The following is a 15,530-nucleotide window of genomic DNA, read 5'->3' as shown; positions in this document are numbered from 1 at the left end:
ATATATTTCACACGAGCCTCCTAAAAGGCTTGCCTGTGAAAAATATCACAGATATTCCTCCTAAAGGGACGACTGCTAGTGAAAATCAAATTTTATGGGCAGGTCTTGATGGGGGAGTCCTTTTCATTTTCACAAGCAACTCTTCTTTTAGCTCGCTTATAAAAATAAAGGCAATATGTACAAATTAAAAATGGTTTTCTAAGTGATGTTAATTTACATGTCGGAAAATAACAAAATATCAAATCAAACAAGTTCAAATAATCCAGAATTTCGTATTAGCCCAGCTATTTCATTATTGCTTTAATAATTTCCATCGGTTAGGGAGGATATAGAGTTGATATACATGACGCGTACAGTTTTGCATACGTGAGTAGAGGAGCCCCATATAGCAGCAAGGTTGTCTGCTAATTCGTATAAGAGCCCGTACAATTACAATGTATAGTTTATTTTACATCCACTAGTGAAAAAAAACAGATGTACACAATAATTCATGTCCCGCGCTTACATCTTTAATTAGACCCAACATTCGATCTCATTAAGGAGCACTGGTGGAGAAACCCTTTGTAGTCCCGGTTCGTAACCCCCCTTTAGTCCCGGTTTTCAAACCGGGACTACCAATCCGGGACTAAAGATCGCTATATTTAGTCCCGAGTGAAATAACCGGGACTAAAGATCGAGATGACCTTTTTTTTTGCATGGCCCTGTTGCTGCATGGTTTATATATATATATAAACCATGCATATATATGTTTCAGTACATATATGCATATATAATATATGCATATATATATATTATATTATATTTATATATGTTTCAATACATATGTACATGCATAATATATATGTATTTATACATATATATGTTATGCAAATGCATATGTATATATATATGACCAAAATATATTGACATTATAGAAAATGTGTACACATGCATATAGAAACATATGTAGTCATGTATTAATTACAATCCATTATATGTCCTAGCTAGCTACGATTTCGACGTAGTAGTAGTCGCTAGCTCAGAAGCTAAGGACCTATGAATTGTGTTTCCGTCGTAGTAGAATTCACCCTTGGGATCAAGGATTTGTTCGTTGATGAATTCCATGAGTTGTTCTTGAACCGCTGCGATAAATTCCTTGGGTGTGGTCAGGTTATCCCTCATGCGAATAAACTATATGAATGTATGAAATTGATTAGTAATTAAACAAGAAATCGATACATAATGAAATTTTGAATTTATTTGTACGTACATTGAGCTCTCTTGTGGTGATGATTTGGTCTGCAAGGCAGTGGCAATACTCACACATGTAATAGCCACACAAGTTAGTTTCCTTCTTTTGCTTTGCGCACTACAAATAAATGACAAACAACGAGAGATCTAATTAATATACACTTGTATGTATTTGAATCGGAGAAATATAAATGTAGAGCATGTGTACTCACAGGAAATTTGAAATTCCGCCTAAGTCTTTCTCTCCATTTGCCGCGGACCAAATGACGGAACCAATACCAAGCCCTACATGGAGTTTAAAGCTATGATTCGTAGTAGCAATTAACATAACAAGATTTTCTTAATTAACAGAGGAACTTATGACGGTACCTGTCTATAAGTTCGAAAACCTTGTCAAACGTAGACTCCTTTTTATCCATTAAGTCATATACGTTGACGGTGCAGGCCGACAAGTCGAATAGTAAAAGCACCCAGTGGAATTTGCAATGTGTGTGGGATGCATTACATATGAAACACTTAGCAAGTTCGTATGGGAATGAAATTTGGTATAGAAAGACAGTAAAATTAAACTAACTCTGTGTTGTACGGCAACAGTATGAACGTCTTGTCATGCTGCGCCTTCAGGAGATGGACGAGATTGTCCTCTGTGGCTTGCGGATATTGGTCGAGCATTGCGACGTTTACTTTCCGAGGGTCGATGAATCCAGTATCGAAAACCCCTCGCCGTCGGGCCCTTTGAATCTCCATTCTACAACGATAAAAGGGAGTATATTATTTTCTATAGTCTACTTATATACAAGGACCTAATTAATTAAAGGAGACGTAGTAAGAAATCTAACTGAACGATATACTTACAAAATCTAGCAACTCATAATAGAGACGTCGAGGGCGTCCAGCTGGTATAGTTCGTAGATTCCCTTGAAATTGATCCAGAGAATGTCATCTCCTTGCAAGAAGTCCGTGTCCCTGATCCTCGCTCCGATCATCTCTCTACCGGTGGCGCTCATCTCCATGTACAGCTGATGGAACTTGTACATTTGTGTGGGTAGGGACTGCAGCAGCTCAGGCTTGACAAGCGGTTTACCGAGTTCGTACATGTATTTCACTTCCGCCTTTTCGATTGGTGCGACTCCTAGCAATTGATCCGTAGTTAGACCGGTGTCAGTAATAAATTCTTCTATCATCATTTCTTTACCGGTCACCAACGGCTCGATCTCCTGGTTTGGTTGCTCTCCAAGCTGAGGGACTGGTTTGGACTTTCTAGAAGATGCTTTCTTCAGCGTTCGCTCATAGTCCGATAGCTTAATGGCCTCCTTGGCAGGTGCAGACATACCCCTGAAGAAGTTCATGACACTCGAGTCTATAGGAATCTTCTTTTCTGGACTTCGAGGCTTGAATTGTCTCTTGACTTCTGATGCCACGTAAACGTCAAGCTCCTCTTGCGTGCAATCGTACCCCGGGTCCTTGTTCTTGGCGGCGTCAACTTTCGCCTTCTTCGTTGCCCTTGTGTGGGCAGGCGGTGGAGCTTGGGGGGCCCTTGACTTTGAAGGTGCCGGAAGAGGAGCTTGCGGAGGAGTCAGTGCAGGAGCCTGAGGAGGAGTTGGTGCAGGAGCCTGAGGTGGAGACGGTGCTAGAGCATGAGGAGGAGACGGTGCAGGATCCTAAGGAGGAGATGGCGGAGCCGGAGGAGATGGTGCACGAGACGCCGCTTGTCGCCCAGGGAGGATGATGTACCGCCTGCGCCATAGAATAATGGCATGGCTTGTGTCTCGTAGATGCGTCTCACCATCTCCTCCAGGGTAATCCAGCTCGAGGTCCTCGTACGCGCCTTCGACCAACTCAACTTCGACCTTGGAGTATCCTGCTGGAATCGGCCTGCAGTGGTAAGTACCTGAAGGGTCCGTTGGGATGGCCATGCCCGACGCCACCTTCATGTGGTGAGAGGTTATTTATTAGTAATCAACATATATAAGCAGCAACTAGCGGAATGGGCAAATCTAAAATATATAAACTACGAGCTTACCTTTATTGATAAGTTCTTGAAAGGAATATGCAGCTCACATGGTGTCCGCTGAGTGATGTCATCAACGGGGCAGGTGGATTCGTCCTGGGTTTGCATGGCGTCCATGCTCTGTGATCCTACCTGCCCCGTTGAGGCGCAGCTGCTACGGTTTCCTGACGGGCTCACCATTGCAGGAGGAATGGTCGGCTGGGGATCATTGGACCGATGTGCGGCCATGCGTTCATCAACCTTCCTTGCCACCTCCTCTTGCATGCTGAGCTCGTAGCTCGATACCCTGAACTCAAGATCTGCAATCTTCGCCTCGGTATCTCTCTTGCTCCTCATCCGACTCCTGTATGTGTGGATGTCCTCCTTGAACCCAATCTTCCAAGGAATCACCCCTTTCCCTCGTGTTCGTCCTGGATGCTCTGGAGTCTGTAGGGCGAGTGACAGCTCGTCCCTCTCTCTATCCGGTCGTAACGTGCCCTGAGAAGAGGCTTCCACTGCATCTGTTAGTCGACGCGCAGCCTCTCGTATCTGATCACCGAAGACCAGTGAGCCATCAGCTGGGTTGAGCGTTCCACCTTGAGCATAGTACCAGAACTTCGATCGTTCCGGCCAATTAGCGGTGGCCGATTCGATACCCCTCTCAAGCAAGCTAGCCTCCATCTCCTCCCACTTCGGCATCGCGACGCTATAGCCGCCTGACCCCAAGTGGTGATGGTACTTCTTCTTGGCGGCATTTTCTTTGTTTCTTTCCATCATCGCCTGCCCTTGTTCACCTGTCTTATATGCAACGAACTCGTCCCAGTGATCCCTTAGCTTTGGGAATGTGTCGAAGTTCGGTGTCTGCCCCTTCAGGATATATTTCTTGTACAGCTCTCCCTTGAAGCTCTGAAACTGTTTTGCCATTTTCTTCAGAGTCCACCTTTTCACTTTGTCCTCTGTACCCGCGGGAAGAGTGAATGTCTCGAGCATTGTGGTCCACAGCATCTCTTTCTCCGAATCTGGGACAAAGCTCTCATGATCTCCGCGTGCCCTTGTTCTTCGCCAGTACACCGTACTGACAGGCACGTTATCCCGCACAACCCAACTGCTGTGACGTACATAGTTCTTGGCGGCTTCTGCCGGGGCACTAGGTCGTCCATCTTCTTCCACTTCTGTTATGATGTGCCGACCCTCAGGCTTCTTCGCGGCACCTCGTTGCCCGCGTGCCCTCTTCTGTCCAACGGAGGGTTGACTTCCACTAGCCTCCTCCTCCTGGTTCCCCTCCACATCCCTTTCCACGTGCCCCTCCTGGTTCCCCTCCGCATCCCTCTCCACGTTCCCTTCCTCGTTCAAATACTGGTTTGGATCCTCGTTCCCCTCTTCTTCGTTCCAGTACTGGCTGCTTCCCTCCTCTGTTCCTCATCGCGATCAGCCATCTGTTCATACAGGAAACATCTGCTAAGTCATGAGACATTTATGTTTTAACAATCTTATATTAAAACTCAAATAATCTTATATGCTAAGACTAAACGAACAGTCATGTATGCTAAGTGTAACTGTCGTATATTAGAACCCTACACAATCTTAGAAGCTAAGTCTAATTACAAATCTAATAATCTTATACTAAAACTCAAATAGTGATGATATATGCTAAGACTAGGTGACGTATATTATAGGACCCTAGCTAGTCAATAATTATATACTAAGTCTAATTACAAATATAATAATCTTATATTAAAACTCAAATAATCTTATATGCTAAGACTAAAATAGTCATGTATGCTAAGTGTAACTGTCATATATTAGAACCCTACACAATCTTACATGCTAAGTCTAATTACAAATCTAATAATCTTATACTAAAACTCAAATAGTGATGATATATGCTAAGTCTAGGTGACGTATATTATAGGACCCTAGCTAGTCAATTATTATATACTAAGTCTAATTACAAATATAATAATCTTATATTAAAACTCAAATAATCTTATATGCTAAGACAAAAATAGCCATGTATGCTAAGTGTAACTGTCGTATATTAGAATCCTACACAATCTTACATGCTAAGTCTAATTACAAATCTAATAATCTTATACTAAAACTCAAATAGTGATATATATGCTAAGTCTAGGTGACGTATATTATAGGACACCCTAGCTAGTCAATAATTATATACTAAGTCTAATTATAAATATAATAATCTTATATTAAAACTCCAATAATCTTATACTAAAACTCAAATAGTCATGTATTCTAAGTGTAACTGTCGTATATTAGAACACTACACAATCTTATATGCTAATTAAGTCTAATTACAAATCTAATAATCTTAATTGCATTACAAATATAACAATCATATATATATAATTACGTCACTTGCCTGGGAGAATTCCTTCGAGGGCTAGCTCTACCACTCCGGCTTGAGGGACGACTCCGACAACGTCTTTTCTGCAAGATACAAAAAGATGTATTAGGATAAACGCGAAGTAACATATATTGCATTTGACGTTCATGTTTCGTTCATGATATCGTTCACGTTCGCGTTCTCGTTAAGGTCACGTTTCATTCACCTACGTTTGTTCATTCACGTTCATTAACCTGCCTATAATTGCATTTCACGTTCACGTTCGTTGGCTCGTTCACGTTCGTCCGACAACATTCTCGTTCACGTTCATTCACCTTGTTCTCGTTCACGTTCGTTCTCTCGTTCTCATTCACGTTCGTTGGCTCGTTCACGTTCGTTCGCTCATTCTCGTTCACGTTCATTCACCTTGTTCTTGTTCACGTTCGTTCGCTCGTTCTCATTCACGTTCGTTGGCTCGTTCACGTTCGTTCGCTTGTTCTCATTCACGTTCATTCACCTTGTTCTCGTTCACGTTCGTTCGCTCGTTCACGTTCTCGGTGTGGCGGCAGCGGGACGGCGGTGTGGCGGCAGTGGAGCGGCGGCGGGGCGGCGCGGCGGCGGCGTGGCGCCGCGCGCGGCATCGGGCCGGCGCGTGGCACGGCGGCGTGGCGCCGCACGCGGCATCGGCGTGGCGCGGAGGCGGCGTGCGGCGTCGTGGCGTCTCGTGGCGCGGCGTCATCGTGGCGCGGCGTCGTGTCATGACGAGGTCGGCGTCGGCGTCTGAAACTCGGCGGCCGGCGGCAACCGAGAGGGAGAGAGAGAGATCGAGATCGGAGAGAGAGATCGAGAAGGAGGCGGCGCGCGGCGGCTCTCACCCCAGAGATGCGGCGGCGGCAGAGGAGGCGAAGGCGGCGGCGACGACGACGAGCGCGAGACGACGGCGAGATACGGCGGCGGCGTCGGCGCGGGGATGCCCTAGGCAGTGGCGGCGAAGGAGAAGCCGAGAGAGATCGATCGGGCAAAAACTTCTAAGTGTTGGTGGAGAAGACGAGGGCGCGCATCGGGAATATATATAGCTCTAGATCTTTACTCCCGGTTGATGAGAACAACCGAGAGTAAAGATTAGATATCTTTACTCCCGGTTGATGAGAACAACCGAGAGTAAAGATTAGATATCTTTACTCCCGGTTGTTGAGAACAACCGGGACTAAAGAAAAGATCTTTACTCCCGGTTCTTCTCAACAACCGGGAGTAAAGATATCTTTACTCCCGGTTGTTCTCATCAACCGGGACTAAAGATATTTTCCCGCTATTTCCAAATTCTTTTTAAACCTGGTTAGGGTTAAGAACTGGGACTACTGATAAGCGCACTGAATATTATTTTCCATTACATATGTGTTTCTAAAATAGAAGATAATGCATTACAATTATTTAAAGTACAAAGATTAATGACAATTACTTCGAAAAATTATTGTTGTCTGTAATAAATTAAGTGGATAAAACGTAATAAGCAAATATATGATTTAAAATTAATAAAAATTCTAATAATCATATATACTTAGCATATGAATGATATTATTAAATTGGTAAAAACTCTAATTAACATATGTATATACATACGGCATGATTTAAAATTAATAAAAATTGTAATCATCATATATACTTAGCATAGGAATTATATTAAATTAAATTGTGAAAAACTCTAATTAACATATGTAAATGCCACATGCATGATTTAAAAATTTTAAAAAATCGAATAGTCATATATAATTAGCATATGAATGATAGTAAATTAAATTGTGAAAAACTCTAATTAACATATGTAAATGCCACATGCATGATTTGAAACTTTTAAAAATTCTCTAGTCAATTATAATTAGCATCTGAATGATAGTAAATTAAATGTTAAAAACTCTAATTAATATATGAAATTGCCACCTGCGTGATTTAAAACTTTTAAAAATTGTAAGTATCACATATAACTAGCATATACATGATTTAAACTTGTTAAAACCTCTAATAATCGTGCGTAATTAACATATGCCATACATCAATTGATTTATATGGATAATCAATACATCCAAAATAGTTTACATCGTGTACACAATAATTACGGCAATACATCGGCGGTGACGGTTGACCGCACGTACTTTCTCCTCACTATTGTTCCCTCCTTGTGATCGCTACGTGAGTAAGGGGTGTCTTCATTTGATAGGAGGATGCTAGGGTCAATCGTCACCGTGAAAGGGGGTTGCCCATCCAACTGATTGTAATCCTCGTCAGCCTTGTCCTCAACTCCGACGATTTTTCTTTTGCCTGGGAGAACCACGTGACGCTTAGGCTCGTCAGGCCCTCTGCCCTTCTTTCCTTTGCTAGACATGTCCTTCACGAAAAAGACTTGCGTTACATCATTGGCAAGGACAAAAGGTTCGTCCGAGTATCCAACCTTGTTAAGGTCAACCGTTGTCATCCCACTGTCATCAATCATTACGCCTCCACCAGTCAACCTAACCCATTGGCACCGGAACAGAGGGACCTTGAGAGGACCATAGTCAAGTTCCCATATGTCCTCGATGGCACCGTAATACGTGCCAGTTGTTCCATCGTGTCCCATGGCACAGACACGAACAGCGTTGTTTTGGTTCGTGCTCATCATGTCTTGGGCTCTCGTGTAGAATGTGTACCCATTGATCTCATATCCCTGGAATGTCGCGATCGACCTAGACGGTCCCCTCGCTAGGAAGGCAAGTTGTTGGTTGATCGACTCATTACCCATGAGATGTTGTCGTATCCACGCGGGGAAAGTATCAATGTGATGCCGTGTAATCCATGCATCGGACTTACCGATGTTCCTGGCGCGAACTAGAGCCAAGTGCTCCTCGATGTAAGGAGCTACCAATGAAGATTGTTGCAGAACTGTGGAATGGGCTTTACGGAATAAATTGTTGTCTACCGTCATTATTGATTTCCTTCCGAGAGTTCCCTTTCCTCGTAGTCTCCCTTCATGGCGTGATTCAGGTACCCCGATTGGGCGAAGATCTTCGATAAATTCTACACAAAATTCGATGACCTCCTCTGTTCCATAACCCTTGGCGATGCTTGCCTCTGGACGAGCACGGTTACGAACATACTTCTTCAGAACGCCCATGTACCTCTCGAAAGGAAACATGTTGTGTAGGTACACAGGCCCGAGAATACTGATCTCTTTCACAAGGTGACAAAGCAGATGTGTCATTATATTGAAAAATGAAGGTGGAAATATCAACTCAAAACTGACGAGACATTGCACCACATCATTCTGAAGGGCTTCTAATCTATCCGGATCGATGACCTTCTGCGAAATTGCGTTCATGAATGCACATAGCTTTGTTATTGTTGCCCGGACATTGTCTGGAAGGATACCCCTTATTACAACTGGTAGCAGTTGTGTCATCAACACGTGACAGTCATGAGACTTTAGGTTTGTGAACTTCTTCTCCTTCGTGCTTATTATTCGCTTGATATTCGTGGAGTATCCAGACGGTACCTTTATGCTCTCCAAGCATTCAAACATGCTTTCCTTCTCTGCCTTGCTAAGAGTGTAGCTGGCTGGACTCAAGTAATGGCTTTCTTTCTCCTTTGGTTCCGGGTGAAGGTCGTCGCGTTGTTCCATATGCTTCAGATCATTATGTGCTTCCAGTGTATCTTTCGACTTTCCGTATACACCTAGGAAGCCAAGAAGGTTTACGCAAAGGTTCTTAGTGAGGTGCATCACGTCGATTGCGTGGCGTATGTCCAAGAATTCCCAATAGGGTAACTCCCAAAATATAGAGTTCTTTTTCCACATCGCCGCGTGACCATCTTCGCTCTCTATAGGCTGGCTTCTAGGCCCCTTTCTGAACACTACTTTAAGATCTTTAACCATAGCAAACACTGTTTTCCCATTGCGATGTTTAGACTTCATACGGTGGTCAGCCTTATGTTCGAAGTGCTTGCCTTTCTTCCGTACTGGGTGGTTTGCTGCAAGGAATCGACGATGACCCATGTATACAACCTTCCTACAGTGCTTAAGATACGTACTTTCTGTTTCATCCATACAGTGAGTGCAAGCCTTGTACCCCTTGTTGGACTGTCCGGATAGGTTGCTAAGTGCAGGCCAATCGTTGATGGTTACGAACAGCAGCGCTCGTATGTTAAACTCCTCCTGTTTGTCCTCGTCCCACACGGGGACACCTTCCTTCTTCCACAACAGCTTAAGATCTTCGACCAATGGTCTTAGGTACACATCGATGTCGTTACCAGGTTGCTTGGGGCCTTGAATAATAATCGGCATCATTATGTACTTCCTCTTCATGCATAGCCAGGGGGGAGGTTGTAGATACACATCGTAACGGGCCAAGTGCTATGGCCGCTGCTCATCTCTCCAAAAGGATTCATGCCATCCGTACTCAAACCAAACCGTATGTTTCGTGCGTCCTTTCCAAATTCTTTAAATTTTCTGTCTATGTTTCGCCACTGCGAACCATCGGCTGGGTGTCTCAGCATCCCGTCCTGTTGACGCTCTTCAGCGTGCCATCGTATCATTCTAGCATTCCCCTTGTTCCTGAACAAACGCCTTATCCGTGGTATTATAGGGAAATACCACATCACCTTAGCAGGAATTCTCTTCTTTGTTAGCTGTCCGTCAACTTCTCCTGGATCGTCTCGTCTAATCTTGTATCGTAGTGCTTTGCAAACAAGGCATGCTTCTAGGTTCTCATACTCCTCACCGCGATATAGGATACAATCATTCGGACATGCGTGAATCTTCTGAACTTCCAGTCCTAGCGGGCAGACTATCTTCTTAGCCTCGTACGTTGTCTCGGGCAATTTGTTTCCCTCCGGAAGAATGTTCTTGACGAGTTTCAATAAATCGCCAAATGCCTTGTCACTAACCCCATTTTTTGCCTTCCATTGCAAGAACTCCAGAGTGGTATCCAACTTTTTGTGCCCCTGCTCGCAACCTGGGTACAACGAAGTTCTGTGGTCCTCTAACATCTTGTCCAATTTATGGGCTCCCTTTTCACTTTCGCAGTCCTCCTTGGCGTCCTGCAACATCTGACCAAGATCATCCGCAACGTCGTTACCATCAGCATCCCTTTCCTCCTCGCCCGTTTGATTTCCTTCAAATCCAACGTACTGAGCAAAGTCCGGAATATTGTCGTCTTCCACTTCATCTTCTTCCATTTCAACACCTTGCTCTCCGTGGGATGTCCAATAATTATAGCTTGGCATGAACCCCGACTCAAACAAGTGGAAATGAATAGTCCTGGATGCAGAATACTCCTTCTGATTCTTACACTTATTGCATGGACAACAAATAAAACCCCTTTGCCTGTTAGCTTCGGCCACTCTCAAAAAATAGTGCACGCCGTCAATAAACTCTTTGGACCGCCGGTCAGCGTACATCCATTGCCGATCCATCTACATGAGTCGAAAAAAATCGTACAAAAATAATTATTCTTACAATAATGACAGTCATACAATAATTATAAGATAATTACAAACTGTTTCAACAGTCATACAATAATGACATATCTTTATTCATACAAAAATCATAAAATATTACACCAAATAATTCTTATTTACTATTTCTAAAGTTTTAAACTAATTTTAATGTGTTTTACTTCTTTTAATTTTCATTTTAGTTTGTTTTCTAGTATTCAAGATTAACTTTCACTATAGTTTTCCTTCTCAACTATTTTATAAAACCTTCTTTAGCAAATCAACTAAGTTTCTATATATTCTTTCTTCCCCACACAAATTTTCTCCCTCATCAACTTACAACTAAATTTTGGAGACAAAAAAGTGTGCAAAACATAGCTGCAAATGTAATATGACAAAAAAAAATATTGGAGGATGAAGTTGCAAACCTTTTAGGCACCTCCGATTTGTATGTAATCACCAAAATAAATTCACTAGAAATTTTGGCATGGCCTCCCCTCTTTTTTGAAGAAATTTTGAAGCTTGCTCGGGCAGCTGGAGGAGGAAGAAGACATATATATAGGGGTGGGACTTTAGTCCCGGTTGGTGTTACCAATCGGGGCTAAAGATCCCGGGGGGCCTGACAGGCCCTGACAGCATTTGAACCGGGACTAAAGATGATCTTTAGTCCCGGTTGAGATCAAATATGCCTGTTACCCTTTTTAACCGGGACTAAAGATCATCTTTAGCCCCGGTTTTTATTGCATCCGGGACTATTGTGAAATTCGGCCGACCGACGAAAGATGGTTTCTCCACCAGTGGAGGCTTTGCTGCGAAATATATATATGCATATATATCAAATGTTGTACAAATGATGGATATATTTATGTTGAGATGTTGTAGAAATGATGTGAGGAATGAGATTTAGCATGCTTATAGGTTGAGGTTTAAATGTATTTGCTATGCTTGTAGCTGTATGTTGAGCTTTAAATGTTTAGTGGGTCATGTAAGTTATATTTTCCTCTGAAATTTTGGTAGCTAATAGGATGATATATACATATTACAACTTACATCTCGATATTTTCTTTAGAATTTTTACTACTATTTACATATGTTGAAAACACTTAAAACTAATCCAAACAACAATGTTTTAAAGTTCAAGCAAATAGTCATGAAAAAAAATTAAAAATATTTTTGAACTTAGATAATGATGTCATCTAAAAAGTTTCAGCTTAGAATACAACGTGTATAAAGTGTAACATAAAAGAGAAATATTATTAAGTAGAGTAAACCATTTTCAATAGTTCCAAGGGTAAAATAAGCTTAAAGTTTAGGGGTTAAGTGATCCAATGAATTAGTATGGATTTCTTTTCTATTTTTAATCAGGCTGTCATGCAGAATATTCTTTTTTTTACTTTGCTCCTTTTTTTAGTTAAAAATATATAATCCCTTTGACCTCAAAGCATATACAATTTCTCTTAGATCGTCAATTGTGCATTTGTACTGGTGACTGTCTTTGTTTTTATTGCCCTATTGTTCCTCTTGAGACTAACTTTCATTTGGCAAACAGCTATATTATTTCAAATGCCATGGTGTTGCAGTTTACATAACCACCAAAAATTGCACTCATTGCTCCATTATTGGTTTTGAGTATGCTAAAGGATGCATGATAGTTAGGTGCATATATATATATATATATATATCCAAATCATTGGAAAGGAGAGCACATAGGTGTGTGAAAACGTGGTCAATATAAATATCCATGAGCAAATATGTACAAAAGCTAACAAGACCTTTTTGGTTACTTGACATGGAACCAAGCAGCAAGTCTAGAGTAGTATTGCTCCCTTAGTGACAAGCTTTATGAAGCAGGTCTACTTTGTACATATGTATGTATAGTATATGTTTATATGACTCCTTAACGATCTATTCATCTATTGCTAGTACGTAGTAGTCATTATCTAAAATAATTTAGTTAATTCCAATCCATATTAATCTAGAGTGCATGCAAGAACAATTGAGTGAAGTGCTCTGCACTTTTTTGTGCAAAAGTGGTAGGTCAGTAGGTGCATTAGCAAACGGGAGTGGCAAGCACACTATATATTGGTTTTGCATACGCGACAGAAATGGTGAGCGCTAGCTTCTCTCGCCTTTTTTTTTTCCTAAAGATCGAAAAACTTTGGTGCATGCTTATCCTCAGAAGTAGTGAGAAGTTGCAAGCCCAGCTTTTGATAAAGTTGTAGGATCAGGTTCCCCATTTTATTGTCTTCAATTCTCTTCGACTTTTCAACAATATCACTTTGATCAGGATTGATATTCACCAAAAGCTATATGTTTGTTGGGTTGCCTTTGAGCTAGCTGGGGCATGTTTAGCTAGAATAATCCCCCATTACCTGCCACTTCAAGTATTTTACCTGATTATGGGTTCCTATGAACAAAAGTGGATATGCTGATATGCATGTATGTAAACACACATATGAATATCACAAATTACAATTATATCGATTTGGATTAAGAGTCACAATTACGTTTTTTATATATTTTGCATTAAATTCAGGTTCGAATATCTCTTTTCAATAATGAAAATTAATTTAGTATATGTCAAGATGTATTTGGTGCCTCATTTACAACTCATTGTCCAGGAGAAATTGCTCAATCTACTAGGTGTTTTTTTTCAACAAAAAAAAATGAATGAAATGCTCAAGATAGAAAAGACACTATGCAATTGTCTCTATATAATTTCTTTGAAGGGATGCTTCTGCTTATGCGGGAAACTAAGGGTCCGTGATCGACCGGGGGTTCTTGTTGAACCTGATGTGCTAAAACCGGCACCTATAAGCTTTTTCCCCATCTCTGCGGGTTGAAATCGCAAAAAACCGACACCTCAAACCAATTATAGGTGCCGATTCTAAATAAGAATCGACACCTATTCTATAGGTGCTTTTTTTTTATAAAAACTGGCACCTTTAATATATTATAGGTGTCGGCCAATTAAAAATCGACACCTATAATATATTATAGGTGCCGGTTTTTTTAAAAAACCAACACCCACATAAATCGAGCCGAGCCGAGCCGAACCGACCCCCGACCACATCGATCTTATCCATTAATCTCCTCTCCTCTCCTCTCCTTATCCATTCCCTCCCCCTCTCTCTCTCTCAGTTCTCTCTTTCTCCAACGAATTGGCTCTCTCTCTCTCTCCCTCAATCAAATAGGTGTGCGGCGGTGGGAGGGGATGCTACGGTGGCGGCGGGTCAGCAGTGGGTCGGCGGTGGGAGGGGATGCTACGCCCGATGGCGGCGCCCTCCACACTGCCAGATCTGGCAGGAGGGGAGGTGGTGTCGGTGGCGCGACGGTGGAAGGGGATGCGGCGGCGGCGGGTCGGCTGCATGAGGCGAGGCGGTGGGGCCCTCCCCTCCTCCAGATCTAGCGGGAGGGGAGATGGCGGCGGCGGCAGCGATGGCGGTGGTGTCGCGGCAGCGGCGCCCTACTCTCCATCCGACGATGGCGGCGGCAGTGGAGACGCCAGTGGCAGCAGTGGCGGTGGTGGTGAAGGCAGTATGATGAGTGTTCTTGATTCTTGATGAGTGTTCTTGATGAATGTGTTTGAATATGATGTTGATGTGTTCATGATGAGTGTTCTTGATGAATGTGATGTTGATGAGTGTTCGTGATGATGGTCTTATTCGTTTCTCCAACAAGACGGAGATGAAATTTTGGATACTTGTGGCACGCTTTTCAAACTACTAAAATGTGTATTTCGTGCGAAAACTTTCTATATGAAAGTTGCTCTAAAATGTCAGATTAATCCATTTTCAAGTTTGTAATAATTAAAACTCAAATAATCACACGTTATTACCACCTTGTTTTGCGTAAAACACTTAATCTTTATATTCATCTTCATCTTCAGGAGATTCAAACAACACCGATGTATTCTTGATGAATGTGATTTATGAGGATTTGAGGAAATTTTGGGGTTTGGGTATTAGATGGGATCGGATTGACGGCTCGATGCATCGAGCTGTTTTTTTTTTGGCTCATGGGTGCCTCAAAGGTGCCGATTTTGGAACTGTCGCCTTTGACCCTAGCTAATCAGTGCCGCCAACTGGGTGCCGGTTGGGTAAACCGGCACCGAAGGGGGTTTCCCAACCAGCACCATTTACATATTCTGTAGTAGTGTCCGTGATCGACCAGGGGTTCTTGTTGAACCTGAGATGTGCTCGGGAGTACTCGGAAGTAAAAATACTCAGATTAATTATACATGTTGGGACCTCCCGAAGAATAACCACTCTACTCATGTCTAGATCACTATCAGTAAGTAAATTTAAAAGTTCGTATAAAGTTGGGAACTCTCAAGAAAGCTAGCCCAGTTCTTGCCAATTTCTCGTTCTAAGAAGCTTCGAATGTGTTCTAGTTCTTCTCTCTCTTCGCCGAGAGACAAAGAAACATTGCAGCTAATAATAGGTCCAAGCTAAACCCTTCGAGCTCTACATTGATTTTTCTGTAGCAGCAGATAGTTTGTGG

At 42.3% G+C, this 15,530-nt stretch overlaps 1 protein-coding gene across 1 annotated transcript; it reads right to left on the bottom strand.

Annotated features, from left to right (window-relative positions):
• Positions 1-2,099: 2,099 nt before the first annotated feature.
• On the bottom strand, positions 2,100-11,006 carry LOC127785978 (uncharacterized; the record flags this gene model as incomplete). Its single annotated transcript, XM_052313301.1, has 3 exons — positions 10,003-11,006; positions 9,171-9,601; positions 2,100-2,404 (listed from the first exon to the last, which is right to left on the bottom strand). Coding segments are annotated over exons 1-3 (1,740 nt in total), but the record flags the coding sequence as incomplete, so codon positions are not given.
• Positions 11,007-15,530: the final 4,524 nt, after the last annotated feature.

The sequence above is a fragment of the Oryza glaberrima genome, chromosome 10 (genome assembly GCF_000147395.1).
Source record: "Oryza glaberrima chromosome 10, OglaRS2, whole genome shotgun sequence".
Classification (NCBI taxonomy): Eukaryota; Viridiplantae; Streptophyta; class Magnoliopsida; order Poales; family Poaceae; genus Oryza; species Oryza glaberrima.
Note: the sequence above shows the minus strand (reverse complement) of the source record. Positions and strands in the feature narration are given on the sequence as shown.